Source organism: Eriocheir sinensis, chromosome 28 (assembly GCF_024679095.1).
Source record: "Eriocheir sinensis breed Jianghai 21 chromosome 28, ASM2467909v1, whole genome shotgun sequence".
Classification (NCBI taxonomy): Eukaryota; Metazoa; Arthropoda; class Malacostraca; order Decapoda; family Varunidae; genus Eriocheir; species Eriocheir sinensis.
In genome coordinates, this window is record NC_066536.1 from 7,073,556 (window position 1) to 7,089,632 (window position 16,077).

General features: G+C 42.2%; 1 protein-coding gene across 2 annotated transcripts in view; it reads right to left on the reverse strand.

Moving 5' to 3' along the window:
• Positions 1-476: 476 nt before the first annotated feature.
• The window catches only part of LOC127004440 (dual specificity tyrosine-phosphorylation-regulated kinase mbk-2-like), a 95,273-nt gene continuing 79,672 nt past the window's right edge, over positions 477-16,077 (reverse strand). For both annotated transcript variants that reach the window (XM_050872159.1, XM_050872157.1), the window contains 5 exons: positions 9,469-9,640; positions 8,005-8,148; positions 6,331-6,460; positions 5,545-5,773; positions 477-4,952 (listed from right to left, as the gene is read on the reverse strand). In XM_050872159.1, coding sequence (XP_050728116.1) covers positions 4,710-4,952; positions 5,545-5,773; positions 6,331-6,460; positions 8,005-8,148; positions 9,469-9,640 — 918 coding nt within the window. In that variant the 3' untranslated portion in view covers positions 477-4,709. The remainder of the gene's footprint in view (positions 4,953-5,544; positions 5,774-6,330; positions 6,461-8,004; positions 8,149-9,468; positions 9,641-16,077) is intronic.

Sequence of the window (16,077 nt, forward strand, 5' to 3'; positions counted from 1 at the left end):
TTTATGAAATCATAGGTTATTTCTCGCATACATATGTAAATTCCTTTTGTGTAAATGTTAAACAAAAACATAAGTATGACTCTTTCTTGCTAAATCATGAGGTACTTCATCAAGGAAGCAGGAGGGTCACCTGGCTTGGAGGACTACAAGACAGAGCAAATATTACAAGAAAATGAGCTGGATACTTATTGTTTTTTGCATATATTTTTTTTACTTCAAACACTAAGGAATCAAAATACTGTCAGAACTGCATATATATATATATATATATATATATATATATATATATATATATATATATATATATATATATATATATATATATATGTATATATATATATATATATATATATATATATATATATATATATATATATATATATATATATATATATATATATATATATATATATATATATATATATATATATATATATATATATATATATATATATATATATATATATATATATATATATATATATATATATATATATACACACACACACACACACACACACACACACACCTCTGATGGAAACTATACAAGAGACTATGCATACTTTCATCCTCACATAATACATAAAAGATCATTTATGAGAACACATTGAATTATTACACACACAGGGACATGCTGGCCACCCTGACGGCACAACGGCTCTCGCAGCACAGTCCATGAAAACCACAGTAAGGGAATCCTGAGTCAAACATAATAATTCTTGTGGGATCCTGGTAACTGGCTCCATGCATTGGAATAATTTCCTTTTTCTACTTTGCCACTTTTTCAGTATGCATGTTCACATACTCCTAAAGTTTGCAGGGCCCTGCATAAGTCTGCACAATGCACTGTCTTTGTCTTACACTGGACACACGCACAGTCAGTCCCCTGATGAGTGCATTTGAAAGAACTTTTACTGCAACTAGAGCCCACCAGATCTCTTAGAAAGACTCCTAACTTTGTCTTGACCATTGTAAACAACACTCCCACACATGGCATCACTGCAGCACACTGCTCTCAACACCACCACAGCACAGCATCACCTCCTCCTCCTACCCTCCACGTCACACACACAACACCAGTGACCGTCAGTGAGTGCAAACGAAAATCAAATACCTTAACGCACATTATACTTTTTTCTTCTTTGATTGACATCAGCAGCAAGAACTCGTGTGTGTGTGTGTGTGTGTGTGTGTGTGCTTGGATTGATATAGCACAGATTTTACTTGCCCTTGGATAGATCTCTCCAGGAAAATATATTACACAGTGCCAGGATATGATTCATCAATTCTTCTGCTTGGAAAAATAAAATACACAAGGCAATAAATGTACGTATATAGCAATATAAATATATCAGTGTAAACAATAAATATCTTGACATTTTATATTTCTGGCTCAATTTTTTCTTTGCAGCAAGATTACTTGAGTTTGGAATAAATAATGATTGGAACAACAACAAAAATATAATAATAATGATCATAATAATAATAATAATAATAATAATAATAATAATAATAATAATAATAATAATAATGTAACACTGAAGCATTGAAAGAAAAAAATCAAACTACAGTGACATAATTGTACATGATGATTAATTTCATGTTATTCACCCCAAAGTTAAATGGATTTATATTATACTGAAGGGCTTGTAACAATCAGAAGCTAAAATAAACTGAGGTAAGAAATAAAATCCAGTGATTGCCACTTTCATATCTGATAACAAATTGATAATAGACATGACTAAATCTATCATTATTAAAATCATAATTATGTCTACAGTATTGTCACTGGAAGTCTAATTGCAGAAAATACCTCTGAATGAATGTTTCAACTCCATGACACTCGAAAGTCCCGGTAAAACCCAGCGCCCGGTAGCCCAAGGCTTGTCTGTCCAGACTCACCACGGACAGGTTCAGTCATGGCACAGTTACTGAAGACATTACTTTTTGAGCTCCCCCATATTTTCATCTTACATAATACTGATTATTCTATGAATGAAAAATGGGCCATGGAAGGTCGGCATTCAGTTTAAGTCATTGTCACTGCTGGTAATCATTTCACAGCTGACAACAATTGTAAAGAGTAGAACATGACTTTATTGTATAATTCATGAAAAGGAATAATTTGGAGTAGTCTGAGCACTTATGAGGCAAAAATAAATGAGTGTGGTTGGGCAAAAAGGATGAGAAACATGCGCATTTAGAAAAGGGATGCACAGCAGACAAGACTTGGGGACCAGGTCATGCAGAGACACTCCAGGCTCTCAACAGCGAACCTGAGCAGTGCAGCGAATGTGATCTAAGTCAACAGTAATGGAAGGAACAAAAAGGGGCGGGGCTCAAGTAGAATTTCTTCTGTAGGATTGTACTATTCTGACTGAGGTACTCTCAGCATATCAAATGTTTCTTGAATTCACAGTCCATGCAGAAAAATTAATGAAAACATATGACAGTTTATAACCTCCACTTAATATCATTGACCCATGAGCTAAAAGGATCTCATCCACATGTATGACCCACAAGCACAGGTCATGTCCTCAACTCTTCACTCTATTGATCAATCACAATGCACAAACAGTTCAGGTTTTGCAGTGTAACTTAACGCAAGTTTTTGATTTGTATCTTAACATTGGGCAAGAAATCACTGGCAGGAACAACATGGTACATACAGTGTAGGCAAAGTTATTGTGGTGTGTGGCTGGGCATCAAAGGATCATACTAGCTGTCTTGGCTGACTGTGGAATAATCAATTTTACACATTTTTGTGTGAGGCAGAAATGCATGATGCAATCAATATTCCACATGTAGGATGACAGTTTGCAGACTTCCAATACATTTCTGCAAGAAGCAGAAATTGGATGGCAGTCCATTCCATAATTAAAATAATAATCTGCACATCATGCTTATTTTCTGCATGACACACTCATCAGTGACCTTCTCACCATCTTGATGCTCTTTCTTTGTATTGTACTGAATGGGAATGATGATACAGAACCAGCTCATTTCTTTCTTCCTTAGCATTACTAAATATAGAACATTACCTAGGAAAAAAATATACACGTGTCTTGCCTCACTGTTTCCAGCAGGACAATATGATAATATTCTCTTTGTTTTCCATCAGCATTCCAAATTATCCATTCAGTTGTGTTCATATAATCAAATTTAAAAAGCTTCAACCAAAGAGAATAACATATGTTCACTCAGACACAGGCCAGCCAGACAGAGGCCTGCCAGCCCTCACCTCGCTGAGCTGAGGGCTGAGGATGGCTGAGGCTGCTGAGGCCTTGCTGAGGTGACTGGGGTCAGAGTGCCTCGGGTAAACCTTTAGACTTGTGACTGACGTACTGACTGGCTGACTGGCTGGGTGTTTGTGGCCCTGATGTAGAACTTGGGGTTTGGAGACTAAATGTTGCCCACACAGGCAGACATGACAAGGGTATAAAAGATACATCTTTGGTGAATCTTTGGTAAGGCTTATTAGGAGATATGTTAAGGCTATCACAGAGCTGCGATAAGGCTAAGTCTCACAGGAGAAAAAGTTGTCGTGTTTCATCATAGTAGATTGATTAGAATAACTGACAATTTCACACAAAAAAAAGACAAGTATGATCGAGGTAAGATGAGGACAACATTATTGAATTTATTACTTTCAACTTGTACTGCAATGCTTTTATTCAGCTCTAGTATTTTCACCTTGCTTAATTCATGTTCCTTATTACCTCCTATGCAAGTGAGGCCAGCCATTGTGGGTCACGGAAGGGGGAACGCTAGGGCTAGTACATACCATATTGCATAGGCCTCACTGATGCAGAGTACACAATGAGCTAAGGAAGGAAAACACAGGAGCCAACAATTCTGCCTCCCAGGTGACTGCATACAATGCAATGCAAATATTACATATCACTGGATCTGACAGAGCTGATGGAGGGAAGGAGGAGTGTGTAAGGACTTAGAAATCAAAGAGAATAAATAAGAAAATCATTGAAATATGAAGTAATGTATAAAAAGCATACAGGGTGAAGATCAACATAAGGACATAGTAGTGGGTAAAAAGATTAACTGAGTGGGAGGGAGATGGTTGTGGGACTGAGGCCTAATGGGGGAGGGGAGAGGAGGCCTCACATCCCTTGAGGTGTGGGACTGAGCTCTGAGGGGAGAGGAGGGGAGGGAGGGGGTAGGGGTGTAGGAGGGCAGGGGGGCCACACCTAACACACGGCAGCTAGTCTATACACGGCTTAGGGCACATCAGGTTACACTTTGTTCACAGGCAGTCTGTCTCTTGCAGAAAGTCCACACACACAGGACTAGTTAAGATTGTGTGTTTTTTCCTGACAAGACCATTAATTTATATTTATTATTACTAAATATATAATATATATATAGTCATCAATCACTTATAACACTTATAAAATAGTATATTTAATTTCTCTCTTCTTACACCAACCATTCTATAAAATAATGTTACAAGTCAGATATCACTAGAGCCATTGTACCAGCCACTGTGACAGCTTGGCGAGTGAGAGCGAGTCATCCGCACACCACAGCTGAGCAGCCGTCCACACAACACACGGCTGAGCAACCACCCACACACAGCTTGTCTGCTCACCCAGCCTCCTTGTGGTCCACCGGGGGCTGTGTGTGGCCACCACGACTCATTGGGGGAGGAAACACAAGGCAGCGCGCCTCACGCCTCGCCCACACACTCTCCCTTAGAGGATGGGCGGGAGAAATGTCCCTGAATCGTCGAGGGAATTTTCGGTGGAGGTTGTCTCTGGGTTGCCGTTGACCCCAGTGGTGGAGGTAGTGGTGGTGCTGGTGGTGGTGGTGGTGACGACCATGGTGGTGGTGGAGGTGGCGTGGGAGGTGTTGGCATTGGCGGAGGAACAGTCCTGCTTTGCTCCGTTGTCTGCCACACTCACGCTGACGTCTCTGTGGCGCTTCCCCTTATACACCTGGGGGGAAGGGACACAGGGAGGTTAGGGTGATGAGTGAAGTACCACGAAACCTTTTATAACTAAATTTGATAAATCCATTTTGGCATATTGTTTACTTTATAGGAGTAGCATGTTGCAGGAATTTTTTCAACATTTTTTTTTTTGTTTATCTTCTGGTTTACCTTTACGAAAGAGAAAAAAATATATATTCAGGACAACGTAAGGTGACTGTCTCTCTTACGAACCTGGGAAGGAGTGAGTTCAATTTTAAAGTGATCTGCAAGTTTTCTTTATGAACCAGAACATCAGCACCCTGTTGTTAAGCTGTTTATCTATTCTTGAGCCAGATTTGATTCATTTAAAGAGGAGTTGACATGAGTTTCCTCTTCCTTTTGCCCCTTACCATTCCATTTCTCTCCCTTTTTTACCCTCACTCTACCCCTTTCACCTTGTTCCCCCTTTCCCTTTCCTCCTACTTCCCCATCACAGTCTGCCCTTTCCTCCCCGCTACAAAGCCTGTCACTTCCCCCTTACAGGCTGCCCCTTCCCCTTCCTCCTACTTCTCCCTCACAGCCTGCCCCTTCCCACCACAACCTGCCCCATGCCCTACCTTATAGAGAGTGTAGTTCTCATCCTCGTTTGAGTCCTGAGTGATGGGGCCGTGTCGCCTGGAGTGCCCCCCCGCGTGGCTGCCGTTCACCACCCCCGATCGGCGCTCTGAGCCGCCCCCCACTGACCCTGACGGAGGGGACGAGGAGGCCATGGAGGAGGAGAGGGAGGAGAGGAGCCAGTCGTGTTGCAGCGCCTCCTCGGGGGTCATCCTGGAGGAGGGGTCCCACCTGGAAGAGAGAGGAAGGATGAGTGTGGGTTGTGCTGGGAGGCTTTGGGGGTTAGGTTAGGTTAGGTTAGGTTAGGATAGATTAGGTTAGGGTATGGTAGGGTAGGGTAGGGTAGGTCAGGTTGGGTTAGGTCAGGTTAGGGTAGGTTAGGGTAGGGTAGGTTAGGTTGGGTCTTGTAATGGAGGAGTCAAAAGATCAGTCATTAAAGGACCAAGGAGAGGGAGACCTAGGTGACACAAAGCATAAGAGGAAGAAGAAAACAAAAAGAGAAGTGTCATGTGGGGGTGCTTTTGGGTTTGGTTAGGTTAGGTTGGGTTGGGTCTTGTAATAGGGGACGAAAAAGATCAATCAGTAAAGGACCAAGGAGAGAGACCTAGGTGATACAAAGCATACGAGGAAGCAAAAAAAAGTCATGTAGGCCTCTTTTTTTCTTTTTTTTTTTCTTTTGTCAGAGTAGCATCTAGTGGGCTTTTTGTTGGTGTTTTTGTTTTTTGCCCTTGAGCTGCCTCCCTTGCTGAAAAAAAGAAGAAAAAAAAGAGAAATACTGTCCAACTCACTCGAGACAGCGGGAGATGAAGTGGACGAACTGGGAGTCTGAACACTTGAGGACGGAGGCGAGGTCCCGTGACCCTGGGCGGCGCTTCTTGCCCTTACTGTTGGTGACGCAGCGCGGGTTGCCCTTGGAGTCTGGCGGGGAGGAGATGGAGGAGTGTTAGTGCAAGGACATGAGAGAAAAGGCCAGATAAGAGTGTGGAAGAGTGAGAGAAATGGAGTTTGCCAGAGAAGAGGGAGGAGGGTCGAAGCAGGAGTATAGGAGGAATGGGAGAGTTAGTGTGAGTGTGGGAGAGTGAGAGGGATAAAGTAGAAGGAAGTCTTTAAGGAATGGAAGCTAAGTTGATGGAAGGAGATATAGATAAAAAGTAAAGAAAGGAAGTAACAAGAGAAGATAGAGGTAAAGCATAAGGGTGTGGGAAAGATGGAAGAAGGTGTTGAAAGGAGGATGGAGGGAGATATGAAGGGGAAGCAAAGGAGGAGGAGGAGGTGGAGGAAAGAGGCAAGAGAAGAGAAAGAAAGGACTGAAGGGAAAGGGAAAGACAAAGAGAAAAATGGAAGAAGATATTAAAGAGAGGAAGTGAGGGATAGGGAAAAGGAAAGGGTGGTACAAAGGGAAAGGGACTAAGGGATAAAGGGGGATAAGAATGGTCAGGAAGGGATCAAAGAGATTGTATATACAGGCTGAGGGGAAGATAGGGAAGGAAGGCAGGGAGGGATATGGAGGATTCACAGGAAGGAAAAGAGGAGGATAAGGAGGGATGGAGGGCTTCAGTTTCAGAGAGGTGGAGGGAAGGAAGGAAAGGGAAAAAGATAAAGTGAGAAAATGGAAGAATGAACTGATAAGAAAGCAAAAAATGTGTGGAGAGAGAAAGAGAAAAAGGGAGAGAGAGAGAGAAAGGTAGGGGCGGGGGAACATGTGAAAAGGAGGAGCAAGAAGAGGAGGAAGAAAAGGAAGGGGAAAGACAGGAGGAAGGAAAAGCAAGTATCTGAGTCTTACGGCAACTCATATTTCCTTCCCTGCTTTGCATAATTAGAGTTCACAGCATATTTAATTAACCATGATGAATGAGATTAATAGAATTTTTTTTAGCTTGATTTAGAATGTTATAAGTGAGTGTGTGTGTGTGTGTGTGTGTGTGTGTGTGTGTGTGTGTGTGTGTGTGTGTGTGTGTGTTGATCTTGAATATATATAAGAGTGTTGCTATCTCTTGAAATATAATATAAGAATAATTTCGATTTCTCTTGTCTCCTGGCTTATGATCATGTAATAGTTATCAATTATCCAACTAACAGTCATTCATATTTTATACCCTTGAAGTTAAACAATGTATATCCAATAAACCTATCTATTTATCTATCTACATCTATCTATCTATCTTTTTACCTATTTATCTATCTTTTTATCTATCTATCTATCTATCTATTTATCAGTCTATCTATCTATCTATCTATCTATCTATCTATCTACCTATCTATCTCTCTCTCTATCTATCTATCTACCTATCTATCTCTTTATCTATCTATCTATCTATCAGTCTATCTATCAGTCTATCTATCTATCTTTCTACCTATTTATCTATCTTTTTATCTATCTATCTACCTATCTATCTTTCTACTTATCTATCTATTGCTCTATCTATCTATCTATCAGTGTTATCATGGCTATCATGGCTCACCGAAGAAGAGTCTGCGCCTGGAGGCCGCGATGAGGAGGTGGTGCGGGGGCAGCGCCAGCACCTCCATGATGCACGCCAACTGTTCCACCTCGTTCTCGCCGGGGAAGAGCGGGTAGCCAGTGTACAGCTCCGCCAGGATGCAGCCTGAAGGGCACGGGGGAATATAAGGTTAAAAACACACACACACACACACACACACACACACACACACACACACACACACACTGATTAAACCGCATAAAACGTAAAATTAGCTGAAATAATAAAGAAGCTAGGAAATATATAGGCTTTATAGTGTCAAGAGGAGGGTATCAGGTCACCTTTCCTCCCGAAATTGACCTGTCTTTCGGCCACCTCTTTAGATTTTTTTTATTTTTTTAGGAGCAGCGAGTAGCGGGCTTTTTTTTTATTATTGTTTCCTTTTTTTGTGCCCTTGAGGTGTCTCCTTTGTTGTAAAAACACAAAACAAAAAAAACCCCACCTCTTTACTTTTTCTCATTTTTCACTATCGTTCCTTCCCATTGAAATAGATGGGTCAGTATGGTCAGAAAGCACATTAAATTCCCTATCCATCCTTATCATTGCCATTTCCATACCTTATCCCATTACTGAGCTATGGCCCCATAAACCAAGAAGACCCATAATTTTTTATACTCCTTAGGTTTGAGTTACATGAAGTAGTAGTAGTAGTAGTAGTAGTAATTCACCTATATAGCCTACTCAACATGCGATCAAATACAAACAGATACTTATTTTGATACAGGAGCAAACACATATGAAAAAGATACATATAAACTACAGGAGAACACACACGCACACCCACAGACTCTAGATAAAAGATAACTGAATAGATAGCACATTCAAATCACAACCTAAATCCATGCGCACCAAACACACTCGTAGCCTCTATCTATGCTCACAGAACCTCAACACAATCTTAACATCTATCCATGGACACTCAAACTCAACACAATCATCTATCCATCCTCACCTAAGGTCAACACAATCTTAACATCTATCCACGGACACTCAACACAATCCTCTATCCATCTTCACCTAAGGTCAACACAATCTGAACATCTATCCACGGACACTCAACACAATCCTCTATCCATCTTCACCTACACTCAACACAATCCTCTATCCATCTTCACCTAAGGTCAACACAATCTGAACATCTATCCACGGACACTCAACACAATCCTCTATGCATCCTCACCTAAGGTCAACACAATCTTAACATCTATCCACGGACACTCAACACAATCCTCTATCCATCCTCACCTAAGGTCAACACAATCTTAACCTCCATCCATGCTCATAATCGTAATCTGTATTGATGCTCACCTAAGTTTAATACAATCTAAACCTCCATTCATGCTCACGTTATAAGTTCAACACAGTCGTAATCTCCATTCATGCTCGCAGAACCTCAACACGATCACACCCTCCACCCATACTCACCTAAGCTCCACATGTCGATCGGGAGGCCGTAGGGGAGGCCGAGGATGACTTCAGGGGAGCGGTAGAAGCGGCTCTGGATGTACGTGTAGACCCGCTGATGTACATAACACGAGGACCCGAAGTCAATGATGCGGATGCTGCTACTGCCCCGCTGCTTCAGTAACACATTCTCCTGCGGTGGGGGAGGAAGGAGCAAGTGTTAGGTGTTATTCCATGGGTAGTTGTGTTAATCTACTATGGGTTAACTGTGGGTGGGTTGTGGTGTTCCGTGCAAATTTGGTTAGGCTTTCGTAGAGGTTGAAGGTCGAGTGTTATATGTGTAATTCCATGGGTAGTTGTGTTAGCCTAGTATGGGTTAGGTTGCTCGTGGTGTTATCGAAGGTGCATATTCTTTAACGTTTCGGAGGCTCACTACACTCAAATTTGGTTAGGCTTTCGCAGAGGTTGAAGGACGAGTGTTATGTGTTATTCCATGTAGTTGTATTAATCTACTACGGGTTAGGTGGCTTGTGGTGTTATCAAAGGTGCAAATTCTTAAACGCTTCTGGGGCTCATACGCTCATAATTTGGTCAGGCTTTCGTAGAGGTTGTGGGACGAGTGTTTTGGGTAGTTGTGTTAATCTACTCTGGGCGAAGTTGCTCGTGGTGTTATCGTAGGTGCAGATTCTCAAACGCTTCGGGGGCTTACTACACTCCAGTTTGTTCATGCTTTCGTAGATGTGGGGCCTAATAATGGTAGTTTGACAAGGCTTCTGCACCATGAACGTGACAACAATCATAAGAACCCGACTATTCCCCTACTGTAGCCTTTGGAATAGTTTTGTTGTAAGAGTTGAAAGATGGAAGGAATAGTACGTAGATAAAGGGATAAAGGGAGGGAAGGGAAAGGAGAGGTAGGGAAGGGGAAGGAGAGGGAAGGAAGGGGAAGGCGAGGGAGGGAAGGGGAAGGAAAGGGAGGGAAGGGAGGGAGGGAAGGGGAAGGAGGGAGGGAAGGGAAGGGGAAGGGAGGGAGGGAAGGGAAGGAGGGAAGGGGAAGGAAGGAGGGAAGGGGAAGGGAGAGGGAAGGGGGGAGGGAGGGAGGGAAGGAGGAGGGAGGGAGGGGAAGGGGAAGGAGGGAAGGAAGGAGAGTGAGGGAAGGGGTAGGAGAGGGACGGATGGGGAAGGAGAGAGAGAGAGAGAGAGAGAGAGAGAGAGAGAGAGAGAGAGAGAGAGAGAGAGAGAGAGAGAGAGAGAGAGAGAGAGAGAGAGAGAGAGAGAGAGAGAGAGAGAGAGAGGAAACGGGAAGGAGAGGGAGGGAAGGGGAAGGCGGGAGAGAGGAAAGGGGAAGGAGAGGGAGGGAAGGTAAAGGATAGGAAAGGCAAGGAAAGCGTTTTAGGAAGGGAAACGAAGCAAGAGAGCGAGCAAAAGACGAAAATGTGTAAGGTTCCCATAACTACATTTTCTCTCACGCATATTAGGCAGAAAGGGAACAGAGGAACATAGAGATAAGTGCTTTCCTCCATTATCTACCTTTCCTCTCACGCATGTTGGGCTGGAGAGGAACAGAGGAACATAACCAAAGGTGTTCCGTCCACATCTACCTTTCCTCTCGCGTGCTAGCGGAACAGAGTAACATGGGTAAGGGTTGTTCCTCCACATCTACCTTTCTTTCCTCCCGTCTCTCCCTCGCCCCTCACCTTTACCTCCTCCTTCCATCTCTCCATCCTTTTTTCTTTCCTCCTCCTACAGAGAAACATACGCAAGGGTGTTCCTCCATTTCGTCCTTTCCTCCCTTCCCTCCCTCCCCTCCCATCTCTCCATCCTTTCATTCCCCTCCACTCCCTCCTCCTCCTCCTCCTCGGCTCCTCCCGTGATGTTAGGAGCGTGGTGGTGAGTGAGGGAGTGATGTGGTGTGTGGTGACGGCCGTGGAGGTGTGGTGAGTAAGGAGAGAGTGAGAATGGTGATGATGGTGTTATGTCTTGTTGCCTTTCCTAATGTAACTTTTTTTTTTCCTTCATTTTACTGTTCCTTAAAAAAATATATCGATCTTCCCTTTTCCTTTCCTTCTCTCCTTCCTTCATTTATCTCTTGATTCCTCTTTTTCCTACCTTCTTTCGAGAGAGAGAGAGAGAGAGAGAGAGAGAGAGAGAGAGAGAGAGAGAGAGAGAGAGAGAGAGAGAGAGAGAGAGAGAGAGAGAGAGAGAGAGAGAGAGAGAGAGAGAGAGAGAGAGAGAGAGAGAGAGAGAGAGAGAGAGAGAGAGAGAGAGAGAGAGAGAGAGAGAGAGAGAGGTCGAAAAAAAAAAAAAATGCCGTCAACATTATATTCCTTCCTAGTCCAAGCGCTCGAAAATAATATCATATCTTTCTCTATAACGATTCCTACATTAAAAAGGACGGCAAAATAATGATAATAATAGTAATAAGAAAAAGAAGGTTATCCCTGTTACCAAACCCACACGCTACGTCTCCAGTATATACTCGTTGGTAGGGAAGACTGAGGTAAAAAGGAAGGACAACACGACGCTGTGATTGGCAACTGTGCGCCCATGAATTTGTTATGAGTCGGTTTCAGGAGACTCGAAAAGGACGCAGACAGATCCAGCCTCAGAACCGTCTCTCTCTCTCTCTCTCTCTCTCTCTCTCTCTCTCTCTCCCCTTTTACTCCCTCGTTGCTATTTTTGAACGCGAGGGGAAAAAAAGAAAGAAAAAAACAGCTATGATGGCGCGGGAAAAGATACGAAATAAAATAAAAATGTGAAAAATATGAAGTGAAAATATGTGTGATACTGAAGCTAGATAAAAAAAAAAAGAGATGGAAAATGTAATAATGGTTAATATTTCTTTAGTTTTTTCTCATTTTTCTTCATCTTAGTAATGTAACGAAAATAATATGTACGTTAGGAGTAAATAAAAACAGAGTAGGCCTAAATGCAAAGACAAAAAGAAGATGGATTACTGGAATGAAAAAAAAGAAAAATGGAAAAAAAATCAAATGACGTATATGTAAAAATGTATTAAAATTTGGATGAAAGTGTAAATGAGAGGAAAATTAATGAAAAGAGAGAGAGAGAGAGAGAGAGAGAGAGAGAGAGAGAGAGTGTTTGTGTTTTGCTTATGGGAAATTGCAAAAACTATGAACAACGGAAACAATGAAGAATGACGGAGGTCGAAAAGGAGGAGAAGGAGGAGGAGGAGGCGGAGGAAAAAGAAGAGGAAGAAGAGGAGAAAAGACAACGCAACAGGTGGTGGTCGATATTGGTTTAGGCAGGAGGAAGGGGAGGAGGAGGAGGAGAAGGAGGAGGAAGAGGAGGAGGAAGAGGAGAAGGAAGAGAAGGAGGAGGAGGAAGAGGAGGAGGTAGATGAGGGGGGGCTAAAGTAAAGATGGATATTAAAAACAAACACACACACACACACACACACACACACACACACACACACACACACACACACACACACACACACACACACACACACACACACACATGTATATTGCTCGTTCCCCCCCCCCCCAACCAACACCAACACCAGCATCAAAGAGAAGCTAACTCAGTCAAATTCAGTCAACTTCACACACACACAACTACCCCCACCTCCACCACCATCATCACCACCACCACCACAACCATCACCACCACCACCACTACCATAACCTTTCTCCTCCACTTTAGCATCCTCAAATTACCGTCACCCCCTTCCCCCCCCCCCTTCACCCCCACCGATAACTGGGGCAGACTCACCTAACTTGACTCACCTTCACTAATGCTGTAGAGATGAACCCAATTATTTTCACTAATTACAAGGGCACGTGGCCAAATTCGCTGCCAGGTAAAGTCCCCTTCTCTCTCTCTCTCTCTCTCTCTCTCTCTCTCTAGCATTCTTTTTTTATTCTCTATCGTATTTTTTTTCACCAGTTCTCCTTTCTACCTTCTTCCACTTCTTCCTTTTTCTATTCCTTCCTTCCCTCCCTCTTCTTCTTCCCCTCTTTCTAATTTCTTTTTTTCATTACTTCTTCCCCTTCTTCCTTTTTCTATTAATTTCTTCCCTCTTCTTCTTCCTCTCTTTCTAATTTCTTTTTTTCATTACTTCTTCCCCTTCTTCCTTTTCTCTTCCTTTCTCCGCTCTTCTTCCCCTCTTTCTAATTCCTTTTTTCATTACTACTAACCCTTGCGGCCTCCCTGCAGTTACCTTCTTCTTTGTTTCCTCCTGTTCCTCCTCCTCCACTTCTTGATTTCTTCCCTTTTTCTTCCTTTTCTGTCTTTACACTTTTTATGTTCACTCTTCTCCCGCCCCTTTTCTTCCCCTTCCTCTTTCTGCTTCTCCAATCCCTTTTATTTTTTCTCTCCTTTACTCTCTCGTCTGCCTTCTCCTTCCCACTCTTTTCTACTCCTTTCTCCCCTTTCTTTTCCTCTCACTCTCTTTCCCCTTTTCATTTCCCTCTTTTCCCCTCACTTTCCTCCTTCTCCCCTTTCCTCTACTCTCTCATCCCCTTCCTTTTCCTTCATCTTTAGCCTTTTCTCCTTTCCTTTTCCCTTTTCCTCCTTCCTTCCCCTTTCCCCTCTTTTCCCCTCCCCTCTTTCCCTACTCCTTCTCCCTCCCACCACCATCCCTCCTTTTCCCTTCCATCCCTTTCCCCCTTCTTTTCCTGCCATCCCTCTCCCTCTTTCCTTTCCCCTTCCCCCCTTTTCCTCCCCCCCCCTCCCCCTACCTTTCACCTTGTTAGAGCGTCGAACCAACACACGGCTAATGAACGACTTTGACCAGGTGGGCAACGACACTATCGACCTCTCTCTCTCTCTCTCTCTCTCTCTCTCTCTCTCTCTCTCTCTCTCTCTTACGTCATCGGCAGCAGACACTCCTCGCCCTCCAATCACGTCAAAGATTAATATGGGGGGTGGGTGGGGGGACGGGGGAGAGGGGGGAAGGGAGGGAGGGAGAGAGGGAAGGGAGAAGGAGGGAGGGTAAGGAAGAGGGTGAAAGACTTGAAGAGGATCGAGAATGTAAAGACAGGTGAAAGTGATGATAGAAGTGGTGGTAGTAGTAGTAGTAGTAGTAGTAGTAGTAGTAGTAGTAGTAGTAGGAGTAATAGTAGCAGTAGTAGTAGTACAAGGTCAAGCTACAGGAGTCCATGCTGATTCACCTTATGACCTTGACGAGAAAGGTTACCTGGATTATCAAAGACAGAGAATGGGAGATAGATAGATATATAGCCAGATAGATAGATTGCTTGATAGATGTACACAGAAATATATCAATAAATACAATAAATAACGTCATCATTTTTATTATCATTATATATATTATCACCATCATGTTACTATTATCATTATTATTATTATTATTATTATTATTATTATTATTATTATTATTATTATTTCTATTATTATTATTGTTATTATTATTGGTACTGAAGTTTTTCCCAGAATCAGTGTATTTCATTTGCAGCAGTCTCTCTCTCTCTCTCTCTCTCTCTCTCTCTCTCTCTCTCTCTCTCTACCAAACTATTGTTAACTCCGATACTCTTGATTTTCCTCCTTCTCCTCCTCCTCCTTCTCCTCCTCCTCCTCCTCCTCCTCCTCCACCCCCCCGCCCCGTCGCCATCAAGGTAAGTCCCCAGGTAATTTGTGGCGGCATCTCACCTCGGGCTGGAGACCAAGAGTTTGATAATTATTTTCCCGGGCAATTTTTACTAATCAGAGAAGTGGGATTGGGTCCTTCTCTCTCTCTCTCTCTCTCGTCCTACTTTCTTCATAAACATTTAAGTATTTTTTTAAGACAGTTACCCCCACACTGTACCTTACCTTCCTCCTCCTCCTCCTCCTCCTCCTCCTCCTCCTCCTTCTCCTCCTCCTCCTCCTCCTATTCACGTCATTAATGTGTCAAGAAGGGCTGCCATTTCCCTTCGTCTTACCTCCTCTCTCTCTCTCTTTTTCACAAGTCGTTTTAATTGCAATTATTATGGAAGGTAACTTTTTTTTTTGTTTCTTATAATGATGATGATGATGATGATGATGATGATGATGATGATGATGATAGTGAGAAGAATAAGAATAAGGACAAGAAAAAAAATAATGTGTCTCGTGTTATGTAATATTCGTTTTTCTTTCTTCTCGTAATTAATTTCTCTTTTTACTCTATTTTTCTTTTTTCACATTCTTTCTTTTCTTTCTTCTTTCCTTCCTTTAGTTCCCTTTTTACTCCATTTTCTTTATCATATTCTTTCCTTGCTTTCCTTTAGGTTATTTTCTTTTACTTTCTTCTTACTAATTACTGATCGTTTACTCTTTTTGTCATTCAGTAACTCGTAATACATTTTTTTGCTTTCTCGTACTCAAGTAATTACTATTTATTTTTTATTTTTTTTTATCATTCAGTGACTTCTTTTACATCTTATTTTTCTTTCTCGCAGCAGTGTAATTATTGAGAGTTTCTTCTTTTTCATTCAGTAACTCTAAATACATCTTTTCTTTCTTTCTTGTTGTCGTGTAATCACTAACTAACTAACTAACTAACTAACTAACCGTGTAATTACCGCACGTTACTTATTTTCTTTCAGTAACTCACAATACATCTTTTTTTTTCTTTCTTGTAGCCGTATAATTATTGACAGTTTCTTCTTTTTATTCACTAAC